This window comes from Petaurus breviceps, unplaced genomic scaffold (genome assembly GCF_028583685.1).
Source record: "Petaurus breviceps papuanus isolate PSGF00001 unplaced genomic scaffold, PetGlider_PUasm1.0 90887, whole genome shotgun sequence".
Taxonomy (NCBI): Eukaryota; Metazoa; Chordata; class Mammalia; order Diprotodontia; family Petauridae; genus Petaurus; species Petaurus breviceps.
This window is the reverse complement of record NW_027187370.1, coordinates 1636218-1649970: the sequence shown is the minus strand read 5'-3', so window position 1 is coordinate 1649970 and position 13753 is coordinate 1636218. Positions and strand designations below refer to the sequence as shown.

At 45.7% G+C, this 13753-nt stretch overlaps 1 protein-coding gene across 1 annotated transcript; it reads left to right on the top strand.

The window, feature by feature from the left end:
* Positions 1–846: 846 nt before the first annotated feature.
* Positions 847–11009, top strand: PSMD3 (proteasome 26S subunit, non-ATPase 3). The gene is made up of 12 exons (XM_069074251.1): positions 847–1250; positions 2807–2997; positions 4251–4388; positions 4900–5036; positions 5660–5850; positions 6051–6154; positions 8831–8945; positions 9035–9154; positions 9269–9372; positions 9666–9821; positions 10338–10388; positions 10575–11009. The coding sequence occupies exons 1-12, from the start codon at positions 1016–1018 to the stop codon at positions 10650–10652; spliced, it is 1620 nt and encodes a 539-aa protein (XP_068930352.1). The 5' UTR covers positions 847–1015; the 3' UTR covers positions 10653–11009.
* The last annotated feature ends 2744 nt before the right edge of the window (positions 11010–13753 follow it).

Below are 13753 nucleotides of genomic sequence, written 5' to 3'. Positions count from 1 at the left end.
CTGGAGTTAAATCCAAGCCCTAGCACGGACTCCATGTGTGTGCCCTATAGCAAATCTCTTCCTTTCTCCAAGCCTCAGTTTCCCCCCCCCCCCGCCCCCCAGGTAAAAAGAGGAGATCGACCCTCCCCTGGGAAGCGCATCCGAGTTCCCTTCCAGCCTTGGTTCCTGAGGTCCTGGGAGGACCCCACCCTCGGGCCCTCGCCGTGGCTCCCAGCCACCCTGGGGTCCCCCCAACCCCACAACCTGCGGCCCCTTAATGACGTGGGGACCTCCCTTCACCCCATTCTGTGACCCCATCCCCCCGGAGTTCTTCCCACCCCGCTTCGTCGCCCCAGCTTGTGTTTCTTTCTCCTCCTCGCCTTCTCCTCTCGTTTGCCTCACGTCTTCCACTCCTTCTTCACTGGGATTTTCCCCACGCTCGCGCCGAGCAGTCCGGCAGTTGACAGACGGACACGCAAGCACGCCTCGAGGCTCCCAGACCTCGCGTGAGAAACCTGCCTAGCAACTCATGATATCTTGGAGATGAGCTCCACGATTGGCCATCCCTAATTTGCAAGAGAGAAGAGCAGAGAGTGGTGGAGCCGAGCAGTCTCAGTCTGAGCCTAAGGTGACCCCTGGTGGACAAACATAGGAGAGCATACTCGAGAGGAAAATAAAAACAAAATAAACAAACGAACCAGGAGCGTACGGCAGGGCGGGACAGGGAGGGAAGTCGCAGATTGGCTCCTCCCCGACCCTCCACCCCTCTCTCGTTACGTCAGCATCAGGCCTGAAACTCGGTGCTTGATTTCTTCTCCCTGTTCCTACTCGGCTATCGGCCCCCAGGGCCTGGGCATGTCCCAGAAGCCCCAACGCCGGTGAAGGGTTTGCAGCTGCTCCGTCATCGTGCGCCAGGACGCGAGCCCGCGCGCGCGCATAGGCCCCGTCCGGCGCTCCCGGTCCCCGTCGCGAGCGCTCACGAGAGGCCCCGGCTCCGGCCCCCCAGACTAGGCCGCGCCCCGGGACTCCGGGCGCCATGAAGCAAGAGGGCTCAGCGCGGCGCCGCGGCGCCGACAAGGCGAAGCAGCCGCCCGGCGGGGGAGAGCAAGAGCCGCCGCCGCCTCCGCCGCCGCCTCCCCCGGCCGCCCCCCTGGATGTGGAGATGAAGGAGGAGGCGGCGGCGGCGGCCGGCGGAGCAGCCGGGGAAGGCGAGGGCAAAATGGCCTTGGCAGAGCGCTCCCAGCGGGAGCTGGACACAGTCACCTTGGAGGGTGAGGGTCCGGGTCCGCGCCTGCTGTGGAGGGGTGGGGATGGGGGCTGAGCTGGGACAGGGCCCCTCCCCCAGCCCCTGGGGGTCCCCGCGCCCCTTTTCCAATCCCATCCCGGGATTATCTCCAGCCACCCATGCCCGCATCTCCGGGGGTCGCTCTGCTGCCCCCGTTCCGAGGCCGGCCATACGTGGACGTGACATCTGGCGGGGACCCCTGCATGCATGCATGCTTTGCGGCCGGACGCCACCCTGCCCAGGATGGCTTTGGTCAGGCTGGCATAATGAGGGCTGTGCACCGCTTTCTCACTTCCTTGTTTCTTTTGCTCCAAGCCCATCCTAGTATCAGATTTTACAGTCTACTGGAACATACAAGGACCCATACACCCAGTTGGGTCTTCCCCTTGGTTGGAGGGGAGGGTCCTACCCCCACTTCCTTCCGTGCTACCCTGTGCTTTTCCTTCCAAGACCTTCTAGTTCTTGGATTATCTGCCCCTGCTTGCCTTGTCCTCATTGTAGAAGAGAGCTGTTTTGTGTAAATGCCTTAATATACTTTATGTAAACTTCACAGTTCTTTAGATATCCTTTTTGGGATATGATTTCACATGTATCCCACAGGTGTTGGAGAATGTGAACTGCCTTTTAAAGTCTCCTTTCCCTAGCCAGAAAAGGGCTGGGAATCTCTTCCTACAGTACCAATCAAAACTGTTTTTCATAATAATTTTTTTTTAGATTTTCACATTTCTAATATGGTAAATATCAGTAGATGTAATACAGGTAAACAAAAGAAAGGGATCCTCAGTAATTTTTAAGAAAATAAGAGACCAAAAAGTTTGAGAACCAATGGTCTCTTTCCCACTGTTAGTGAACCCCTTAAGTCTCCCAGAAGCATTGGGATTGGTGCATCTCTGCTTACATCATTTATGGTAGTGGCAGTTTTGAGCTCTTCTAACCATTACAGTCAGAAATTTCTTTGTGATGATAGGTTGTTTTTTAAATTGGCCCTGTGACTTCATAGATGTGGGGAACTTAATTTAACAAATTCAAACCAACTTCTCTATAATTTAGAGTCCTGAAGAGTTGCTTGAAAACCGTGTCTGATAGATTAAGTGATTTGCCCCAGTCACACATCCAGTATCTGTAAGAGGCAGGACTGCTTGTTATATGTAAATGTTTATGCTCTTTGAAATTCTGTTTAAGATAGTAAAGACAATCTCTAGAGCACAAGTACCACTGAGTGATTATTGTTGGCATTATTACTCCCTGTCAAATGAATCTTTCATTTTTCATTTCTCTGCCCCCTTCCTTTATTCCCTTTGTTGCCCCATCTCCAATTTTTCCTTGTTTTCTGGCTGTGCTTTAGAACTGCAAATAAAACATTATAAACTCTCTACCACCCCAGTAGTCGCATTCAGGGCTGACAATGTTACTAACCCCTGCTGTCAAAGAAAGCCCCTTATGTAACTTAGTAGTTTGGTATATGGCTTGGGGGGATAAGGGCAAGCTGGGGGTTAGAGTGGGGGAGGAAAGGGGTATGTTTAATCCTCTGGTCCTCCACAGACATCAAGGAGCATGTGAAGCAGCTGGAGAAGGCTGTGTCAGGCAAGGAGCCCCGCTTTGTACTGAGGGCCCTTCGGATGCTACCTTCCACTTCACGCCGTCTCAACCCTTATGTTCTCTACAAGGCTGTTCTTGGCTTTTTCACCTCCTGTAATGCCACCCGTGATTTCTTACTAGCCTTCTTGGAAGAGGTGAGTGGGTCAGACCATGCTAAGGAGTGTATATTAGGCAGACTTTCTTCCCTGCATATCCTTTCATATTTGATTTTAACTGCTCCCTAAGGCCTCTGTTGTCTTGAATAAAAAGTGTGAAGAAGTGATCTAGAAAGTTCTGCCTCAACAGTTAACATTTCAGTAGCACCTTCAGTTAGCCAAGGAAACCAACCTTCTTTCAACCTTACAGTCTCCTTTCCCTGACCAGAAAAGGCAGGGAATTCCTTCTGTGTACTTCTTGTATGATTAGGGCTATCCTACTGTCCCATGAATGTGCCATACCTCTTCTTACTTCTTACTTCTGTTTATATTTTAGACCTCCCACCCATCCAAAGCTGTCCCTTCTTCCTTTCTCCTACCCACATCTTAACCTATCTTTTAAGGTCTAGCCCAGGTACTTGGTGATCTACTTCTAAAATCCTTTGATATTTATAGTCAGCACTAGATATGAAAGCCTAAGAAATGCTGTGATGTAATAATGGAAGAACAGAACTTTTTTTTTCCAGAAAAACTGAAAAAGAAGAGTAAAAAGCAATTTCTTCAAATTTTAATGAGTCTTAACATCTCTAAATATGTCAAATGGGAATTTTTGAACAATACATATTTATGATCTTGAAGCAACATAGTGACTTAGATGTATGGGTATCATGTAAACTGGGCATGATGATACACACCTGAATCTCTGATTTTGAGGAGACCAAGGCTGGTAGATCAGATCACTTGAGCTTGGCAGTTCTGAGTTGCAGTTGACCAAGACAGGTGTCTACACTAAGATCAGCACCAATATGGTGAACCCCTTTAAAGTGGGTTTGTCTAAAGAGGAGCGAAGAGGCCCAAGTTAGAGACAAGCAGTCAAATTTCCTGTACTGATCAATAGTAGGATAGGGTCCATTGCACTTCCAGCCTGGATGAGATAGGGAAACCTATTCTCCCCACCCTGTCTCCCCCCCAAAAAAGGCAATATAACATTTTCATTTTTCACCTTGCAACAATTGATGCTGCCTTATGACTTTAGAAGGTCCAGATATTGTATATTTCATGTCTGTCTCGTGTAATTTAACAGTTAATTGTAACCTCTCTCTTCCTTTTATACATGGTGTTTTTGTTTCTCCTGCTAAACTGTAAGCTTTTGAGACTTAGAAATATGTCTTATATGTCTACACCAATAGTCTTGAGTACATCATAAGTACTTTTAATTGGGGTACTTCCTAAGTGGCACTGATCTCTTCTAGCCCATGGATACAGAAGCAGATTTACAGTTCCGTCCCAGGACAGGAAAAGCTGCCTCAGCCCCTCTCTTACCTGAAGTGGAGGCATATCTCCAGCTTCTCATGGTCATCTACCTGATGAACAGCAAGCGCTACAAAGAGGTATTAAGCAAGGAACCATGGTGGTGGTGAACGTGGCCCAACAAGCATTGCTATATGAACTATACTGGCATAAGAGATTTGGGAACAAACTATATAAGATATATGTAGAATTGATTGGAAAAACTGGGTCCAGTTTCTGACCCTTGGGTCATTAAGAACTGTTTACGGTTTACTGATCTTCCAATGTTGTTATTCCCTTAACTTTCCATCAAGGGAGGACCCCTCGTTGCCATCCTGAATAGATGGTAATGTCATTGGACAATCATCAGTCATCCCCTACTTATTGAGGGAGGTAGAGTTGATTACTGAAGGTCATCCTGTTCAAGATACCATTAGGTTCTTCCAGCTACAAGTGAACAGTCCTGCCATCACTCTTCTAGAGCACAAGGAACAAGAGAATAGCATCCAGGTTCTTGGACTGGAGAAGCTGTAGATGCTTAGTTCAGTCTTCTGTATTATATACACCAGATTACACTACACACACTTACATTTATTTTTACTCCCTTTCTAGGCACAAAGAGTTTCCGATGACCTCATGCAGAAAATCAGTACACAGAACCGCCGAGCCCTGGACCTGGTGGCAGCAAAGTGTTATTATTACCATGCCCGTGTCTATGAGTTCTTAGACAAACTGGATGTGGTACGAAGGTAAGGGGACCTCTGACCAAGCTGTGAGCAGTCAAGGGCTGATCCATTGATGTGTAGTCTCTACAACTTTGGAAACTCTCTTCTAAGTCAGATCACCAGCCTGTGACTTAGGGGCCTAGGAAAGGCAGGAATTGGAAATTTCTTTTTTTGCTTTTTTTGGAGGAAATTTGGGGTTAAGTGATTTGTCCAAGGTCACACAGCTAGTTTTCATGTTAAGTGTCTGAGGCCGGATTTGAACTCAGGTCCTCCTGACTCCAGGGCTGGTGCTCTATTCACTGCGTCACCTCGCCACCCCCAGGAATTGGAATTTGAATCCAGATCTGCTCACCTCCATACCCACCACTCTCTAGACTATGCAATGCTGTCTTCCTCTTAGTCCACTGAGATCATTGAGACCACAGACTGTTTGTTATTTCTGGATAGAACCCTGTGTTGATGGGGGAAGGCTGTCAGGTACCAAAGGAAAAGAGCTCTACTTTCCAGTTTTATTTGGAAGGTGCTTGGTGACACTTAAGAGATGTTTGAGGAGGTGTAAACTATATGTAATTGTGCTAAGGGGGCAAGAGTAATGGGTAGTTAGAGGGATTGGTTGTAGTCAGCACTCACAGACTCTCTCCTTGCAGTTTCCTGCATGCCAGGTTACGGACGGCCACCCTTAGGCATGATGCAGATGGCCAGGCCACTCTACTTAACCTCTTGTTGAGAAACTACCTGCATTACAGCCTGTATGACCAGGCTGAGAAATTGGTGTCCAAGTCCGTGTTCCCTGAGCAAGCCAACAACAATGAGTGGGCAAGGTACCTCTACTACACAGGTGAGAAAGGGGATTCTTACCCACTCTCCAGAAGGAGCTGTAGGACATGCTACATTCCTCTTTGCCAGGAGAGTGGGCATGGCTCCTTAGTGTGGGTCTGGGGGGTACAGTTCAATTAGGAGCTCTAGATCAGAGGAGGGGTTGGGATGGTACTTTTTGAGTAGTTCATGCTCTCCCTCCTTTTTTCCCTGTACGTGAAGGGCGAATCAAAGCCATCCAGCTGGAATACTCGGAGGCCCGAAGAACAATGACCAACGCTTTGCGCAAGGCCCCCCAACACACAGCTGTCGGCTTCAAACAGACGGTAAGGAGCAGCCGTCATTTCTTGCTTGCTCACTTGCTCATTCTCTTTTCCCTCTGCTCCTGATTGTTCCTCCACGTCTTCATTAAAGTGTCAGCAAACATCTCTTTGTGTATAACACTAATAACACTATATTAAGAGACCTATACAAGATATTACCCCTTATTCTAGAAACTTACTGTTTAAAAGAAATTTCAGGATGCCGTTCCTGATTCATAATCACTGAGAAATGGGCTTGGAGTCATTTGTTCTGGTTGCTCTAATCTAGTCATAGGTCCTCTCCTAGACCAGGTTGACCACTCGGGTGCTCTTGTGACATAATTGGCCTAATCTGGAGATGCACTCTGTGGTCAGGATTATTTCTTTGATATTAACCTGACCAGATAGGGAGTAAATTTGGCCTTGTAAGCCTTTTTGGAATTGATAGCTGGTACTTAGTACATTTTCAGCATTTTAGGGCATATGAAAGTAGTATAAGGCATGGTTCCTGCCCTCAGATAACTCTAAACTTGAAGTTAGAAGAAAGACTCAGCTCTGCCACTAACTAGCTTGTATCTTTGAGCAAGTTCATGAACTTTACTCAATTTCTTTTTTGTTTGTTTGTTTTTGCTTTTTTGGAGGGGGAAGGTAGGTCAGTTGGGGTTAAGTGACTTGTCCAAGGTCACATGGCTAGTTTTTGTGTTAAGTGTCCGGGGCCAGATTTGAACTCAGGTCCTCCTGACTCCAGGGCCAGTTGTTCTATTCACTGCTCCACCTAGCTGCCTCTACTTAATATCTTAATCAGTAAAATGAGGTTTGTACAGTCTACTTCTAGATTGTTGTGAGGATCAAATAAGATCATATAAGCTAGTCCAGCATGAGTTGTATGGGCAGAGGACTACCTCCAGAGAAGGCTTTATGGAGGAAGATAGGCCTGGAGGGATGGCTAAAATTTTGACAGGCTGAGAGAGAAGTTGGAGAGAACATTTCAAATAAAAGGAAAAGTAGATACAAAGGCACAAGACAGCTTATCATTGAAGAAAAGAAATATTAAAATCTCTTTATAAGCCACAAGCAACTAAGACCTTTAGTTTTTAACATCCAATAAACATTGGGGTAAAAGACCATGGGGTGGAGCACAAGGAAAATAGTTGTGCATAATTGGAGGGGAGTGGGATGGGCAAAATCCGTGACTTGAAATGAGGCCAGACATCTGATGAGTCATGCAGCCAGTCCTCCCAGCTTCCCATCCAGATTCTTCAGATAACAAAGGAAGGGAGATGTGTTATTTTTTTAATAAGTTTTTTATTGATATTTTCCATTTCTTACATCACCATAGCATTGCCTGTATATGTTCTTCTCCCAGAGAGCCATCCCATATGATAAGTACTTTTTAGAGAGGAAAAAGGTCAGCACACTTGATCAGTACATTGAAAAAGTCCAAAATCTCATGTAAGGTATGTGTGTGAGACCTCTGTCAACCTCCCACATGCACAAAGGGGTAGCTGGGTGTCTTCCTACTGGAGGAGAGGTTTGTGATGACTATCTGTTTTGCCAGTCTGTGACCCAGCACTGGAAGCAAGAAATGGAAACTTTCAGTTGCCACTGACAGTGATAATTTCATTTTAGGTTAATAGACAAGTAAAAAGCAACTTAAAACCAGCCTCATTGAAGCTTTTTTGAGTAGAACAAAAATGTTTGATAATGGATTTTAAAACTGCAAATGGGGAATGCAAATCATTAATCAGGGGAAAAATTGTTTAAATACACTTAAATTCATTTAAGGGAGAGGCAGGTAACAGTGAATTCTTCTGCCAGTTCAGCTCCCTTTTCCTTCACGATACTCCCTTACTCCCTGCCCTTACCGCCCTCCTCTCTCCCCCTCTACAGATACCCCAGAACTTGCGCTCCAATTCTTCAGCCTCCAGTGCCATCCCACACTGTCACCTAGGGGACCACATTTATAGCCTTTAGTCCTCTGAAGTTGCCTTTGTTTGCTCCCATTTCCTAGCTAACACCTTCCAGCTCAGCCACCTTTTATCTGCACCCCCAGATCCAGTCTACCACCTTCTCCCTTTTTCCTTCCCATTTCTTTGACAGCCCTAACCTACCAGCCCACCTGACCTATAGCTAGCTAGCAGGTCTTTAAACCAACTCCATATAACAGAACCTGAATCTCCGGCATTTTGATGTGCTTGCCACTGCCATGAATGCCTCTCCCATTTCACTGACAAGTTGTCTTGGGGGCAGCAGTTTTACCCTCTCTGCACCAGACTGAGGTGCCAAGCAAGCATGTAGGTAGGAAATGGGAACAGATGTGTTATTCTTAGAGCTTTATTCTTTTTTTTTTTAAGCAATTGGAGTTAAGTAACTTGCTTAAGGTTACACGGCCAGTTATTTCTGGGTATGGTGCTAAGTATCTGAGCCTGGATTCGATCCCAGGTCATCCCAACTCTGGGGCTGGTACTCTTACTCATTGTGCTACCTGGCCGCCCCCTTAGAGCTTTATTCTGAAATCAGCATGGGATAGAAACCTTCCCTGTAACCAAGTAAAATTAAGTTGAGAGATAGGTATGTACAGTGTCCCTGAGGTTCTTAAAATTTGCCTCCCAAAACAGGGCTCTGGCACCTTTTTCCATCATAGAACCAGTGTTTCTTATTTGAAGATTCTAGCTTTTCATTTCACCATTCCTTCCACAGGTGCACAAGCTGCTCATTGTCGTGGAGCTACTGCTAGGGGAGATCCCAGACCGACTACAGTTTCGTCAGCCCTCACTTAAGCGCTCCCTTATGCCCTACTTTCTTCTGACCCAAGGTAGAGCTGGGCTGCCTCACAACCCTGAGAGTCCTGCTTTTGACCTACCTCCCTTCTCCCTCATTCCAGCTTTTCTTATCTCCTCTCAGCTGTCAGGACAGGAAACCTAGCCAAGTTCAACCTGGTCCTGGATCAGTTTGGAGAAAAGTTTCAGGCAGATGGGACCTACACCTTAATCATACGACTGCGACACAATGTAATTAAAACAGGTATGGATCAAGGTTTGGGGGTTTAGTGAAAGAACTTCTTCGTGGCTGAGATTCTTCAAAAGGTATGTGTTTGGGAAAAGCCTGTACTCATTCTGCCCCTCCTTCCTCTCTGAGGTGTGCGCATGATCAGTCTCTCCTACTCCCGAATCTCCCTGGCTGACATTGCCCAGAAGCTGCAACTGGATAGCCCAGAGGATGCAGAGTTCATTGTTGCCAAGGTGGGAATGAATCAGAGACCAAACTGTGGCCCAACTCATTATCTTCCTAAAGGTTAGGGGACATAGAGGTGCTGAGGGACAGGGAGGAAAGGAGATTATAGTCTTAGCATTGTCAGTTTTTCCTGGGAAGAAACCGCAGTAGCTATTCCAGCATAGTCAAATGGATTCTTTTACTTACCTTCAGAGGCAGAAACAAGATGAGAAAATATTGTGGGAACATGAAAGCAGAAGGATATGGGGACTTGAAGAATCTTTTTGACAATCCCTTTTTGTTCTCGCTGTGGGGCGTGTAGGCCATCCGAGATGGTGTCATAGAGGCTAGCATCAACCACGAAAAGGGATATGTCCAGTCCAAGGAGATGATTGACATTTATTCTACCCGAGAGCCTCAGTTGGCTTTCCACCAGCGCATCTCCTTCTGCCTAGACATCCACAATATGTCTGTCAAGGTAAGCATCGCAGCAGTGGGAACTTACACCAGTAAGCCATTGGTCTTTATGAAGTATCTGTTTGTTGTGTGTTTTTGATGTAGAGTTGGTTAATACTACCTAGTCCCCCAGCTCAGTTACAAAAACTGGGGTATTAGAGCCAAAAGAACCCTCAAAGGTCATCTAATCCAACTTTTTCTTTTTCCAGATAAGTAAACTAAGGCCCGTAGAGCCTAAATGACTTGCTTGAAGTAGCACACTAGTTACAGCACAATAAGAATTTAGTAAGCTATATTCAAGTAACTGGAGGTAAAAATGCAAATGTGAGACTGCCTTCCGGAAGCTTACATTATATTTGTTAGTGGGTTTAACAGCCAGAATTAGAATTCAGGTGTCCAGACATCCGATCCAGTGTACTTCACACTACATCTGGATGTCAGTCTTTCTGCTTCTCTTAAGTGACAAAGTTAGAAAACATTAAGTTTATAAACTTGGTTCAGCTTCAGGAGTCTTAACTCTGTCCATCTTTCCCTTTAGGCCATGAGGTTCCCTCCCAAATCTTATAACAAGGACCTCGAGTCTGCAGAGGTAAGCTCTTACATCTTTGATTGTGAAAAACCTTGCCTTGCAGCAGGGAGAAGAGAGTCACAGATGTTGGGTGACATTTGAGTTGGTGCCCTTGGGGTACATTTTTGTTATTAGCTATTGTGTTGGGAGAGAAAGGAGTGATTGCACACAGCTCAAGACCTTAATCCCTTGACTCCTTTTCTCCAGGAGCGACGTGAGAGAGAGCAGCAGGATTTGGAGTTTGCTAAGGAGATGGCCGAAGATGACGATGACAGCTTCCCTTGAACAGGGTGGCTGGGGAGGGGTAGGGGTGTGTGGGGGCTGGCTCTGCGTCTTCCCCCTCTGGGGCCCCTCTTTTCCGGAGAGCCTCCTCCCCCACAGTGTCTCACAGACTGCATGTGCAGGGATGGGGGACGGGGACTGACCCCCACCCGACCACAGGGCCTCTCTCCAGCCGATGAATGGCTTGGCAGGTGGAGGGCAGGCAGGCAGGCTCCCCAGGGCAGGGTCCTGGCCAGCAGGATAGGAGGGGGCAACCCCATGTTCTCCTCTGGGGAGAGGGGGTATGGGGGTGGGACACGTTGGGTTGTATGTTTTTTGAAGCTTCAATTATGACTTTTAAACAATAAAAAGTTCTCCAAAGCTCCATGTCACTTGATTACCATGCACTTATCCAGAGATTTATGCCCCTATAGGAGATTTGGGAACCCAAAGTCTCTTGAGAGGAAAGAAAGTGGAATGGAGGGTAGGGTGAAATAGGGTTGACAAGGCTGACAGAAGAGGGAAGTGGGAGGTTCTGGTTGAGAGGCAGGTAAGAATAGGGAGAAATGGAGCCTAGAGGGATGAAATTTTCTGAAATTAATGTACAATCATTGGAGTCTGTCAGCAACAGTGGACCAGTATTTCCAAGGTGGCTCCTTTGGAGTCCCAAAGGTTGAACAGACTTGGAGAGCAAGGTAAAATGTGACTATATTCTGGTCATCTCAGGAACTCCTGAAAGTTAAAGAATTGCACCCACTGCGTCAGACATACCCAGGATTCCAACACAGAGAAGAGCGTCATGCAAGAAACTTGGGGTCCAGCCCAACTGACAATATTCCCAGAGCCCGCCTTTCACATGCTTGCCTCTGTTTACTGTGCTCCTTCTACCTGGACTCCCTACTTCCATCTTCTGCCCAGTTGAATCCTGTGCAACCTTCAAGGACTATTTCATCTGACTTGAAACCTTCTTTGACCATCTTAGTCCTCCATGAAAAATCATCACGAATGAATGAATGAATCCTCCTCCAGACTCTTAATAGCCCTTAATGTCTGTCCCATTCATTTGATACATGCTTAGATCCTGTCTTATGGCAAGGTTAACTTCATGGATGAGTCTTCCCTCCGCTACTGCTAGATAAACTCTTTGGGTGGCTTTGGCTACGAGTCATTTCTAGCATTTTAAATACTTTCTCTATGCCAATCATCCCTGACTCCCCTCTCTCGATTGATGATGCGACCAAAATGACCTGTTCTTCACACACAATGTCTCCTCCCAACTGTACCAGTTGTTCCCAGGCCTGGGATAGTGCCCTCCCTTTCTTCCAAGACATAAGTACCACCCAATACATAAAGTTCTTAATCCACTGAACTGCCAGGGGCCTCCCACTTGAACAACTTTGCATATAACTTGTTCTCTTCATTCTGTATATACATAGTAAATGGCCTTGTCTCCCCCATTAGAATGTCAGTTCTTTGTGAGCAGGGCTTGTTTCATTCATTGTATCACTACCCTCTAGCACAGTGCCTAGCACCTAGTAAGCCCTTAAATACTTCTAAATTAATTATAGAGCTAACTGCTAATAACCTAGCTTGGAATTTCTATCTTTTTTACACATCTCTTCTGTACTAAGCAATAGATAAGGCATGTCCATAAAACGTCTTGCTCCCAAGGAGCTTACAATCAAAATTCCCTCATTAAATCCCCTGTAATAAGTAAATATTCATAGATTTAGAGGTGGAGAGAATTTTGAAAGCCACCTCTTGTTTTTACACAAGGATCAGGTCCAGCAAGATTAACTGACTTGGCTAAGGTCATGTTGGCAGCAAGCATCAGGTGGCATTTGAACCCACATCCTCTGATTCCAGAACCAAGTGCACTTTACTCTTTATATGACATTGTCCCCCTTTGACTTTATCTGCAAAAGTTAAAAACAACTCCCAAATACCATTTCCTTCACCCTGTTAGGATCTAATGATGTTTTGTATTTTCAATTTGCATCATTTCTTGATTTTGTTCCCTTGGAAAATTGTAAAGCTTCTTTAATAACTCCAAGCTTCTCCCCAATACAAAGGTCCATTTTTTAAAAGTGCAAGTATTGTGCAATGGTGTAGCTGCCACTCTGGTCGTGCCATGGGTCTCCTATTTAAAATTAATATCACCTAGGAGACCATGGGAAGGCTAGTGTGAGCAAAGTGTAACACATTATAAACAACTCAAGGAATCATCAAAGAAATGTATGAGGGGGGAAAACTGGAGAGTCCATGTGCTCTCCTGATGTACAAGAATAAGGAGGACTAGCCAGCACATTGGGTGGATCTAACTTGGGAAGATGTACAAGAGTCTGTAGAATGGGCAGGAATTGGGTTTTGCATCATTGCAAATACTAATGTTGATAAGATCACAAATCTATTTGGGTATTGCCTCTCAATATGAGTTTCATGGTTTGTTTTTTATCCCCCCCCCCCAAAAAAAAAATCCTAAATTTACCTTGCTTCAGTTCATAGAATGCCCCCTTTTTAGAATTTTGGTATTTGCTTCATAAGAAGCTCTGGGTTCACCTTTTCCAGACCATTTGTCATTATAAAAATTTCACTGCTGTCCCTTTAGTTTTTGTCTTTCCAATGTGGAATTCTAAAATTTTAAAAATCTGCCTTCATATGGATGTCTCTGGATCCCTTTGTCATCTTTGATGAAATTCTTCTAGTTCTCTCTGGTGCAGTATGACCAGAGATGTGGGTAATGTTCCAGGAAGGGCTGCCATCTTATCTTAGGGCAAGATGACATTTTCTCTTTCTTGGTGACTTATCCAAAGCAGTATTCTGTCTATAGTAAACATTTAACAAATGTGAAGATAAATGCCCAAGATATTGTTGGCCTCGATAGCACAGTGAAAGGGATATGCATATCCTGGGAAAAGTTTTAAAACTGCACACCTGTACTTGAAAATTATGACCACGATATAATGCTGCCCACCAATCCATGCCAGCTTTCCCAAGGTAATACATGTGGCTTGGTATCACAAAATAAACCACATGAGAATTGAAACTTTCCGTTATTAAAAGTGTATACTTGGGCAGGTAGGTGGCGCAGTGAATAGGGTACCGGCTCTGAAGTCAGGAGGACC

Excerpts from the sequence above, each read along its gene's own strand:
- PSMD3 (XM_069074251.1), top strand. The coding sequence starts at position 1,016 with ATGAAGCAAGAGGGCTCAGCGCGGCGCCGCGGCGCCGACAAGGCGAAG. Across the intron at positions 1,251-2,806 it reads GGACACAGTCACCTTGGAGG|ACATCAAGGAGCATGTGAAG; the intron begins GTGAGGGTCCGG and ends GGTCCTCCACAG. Across the intron at positions 8,946-9,034 it reads CTACTTTCTTCTGACCCAAG|CTGTCAGGACAGGAAACCTA; the intron begins GTAGAGCTGGGC and ends ATCTCCTCTCAG.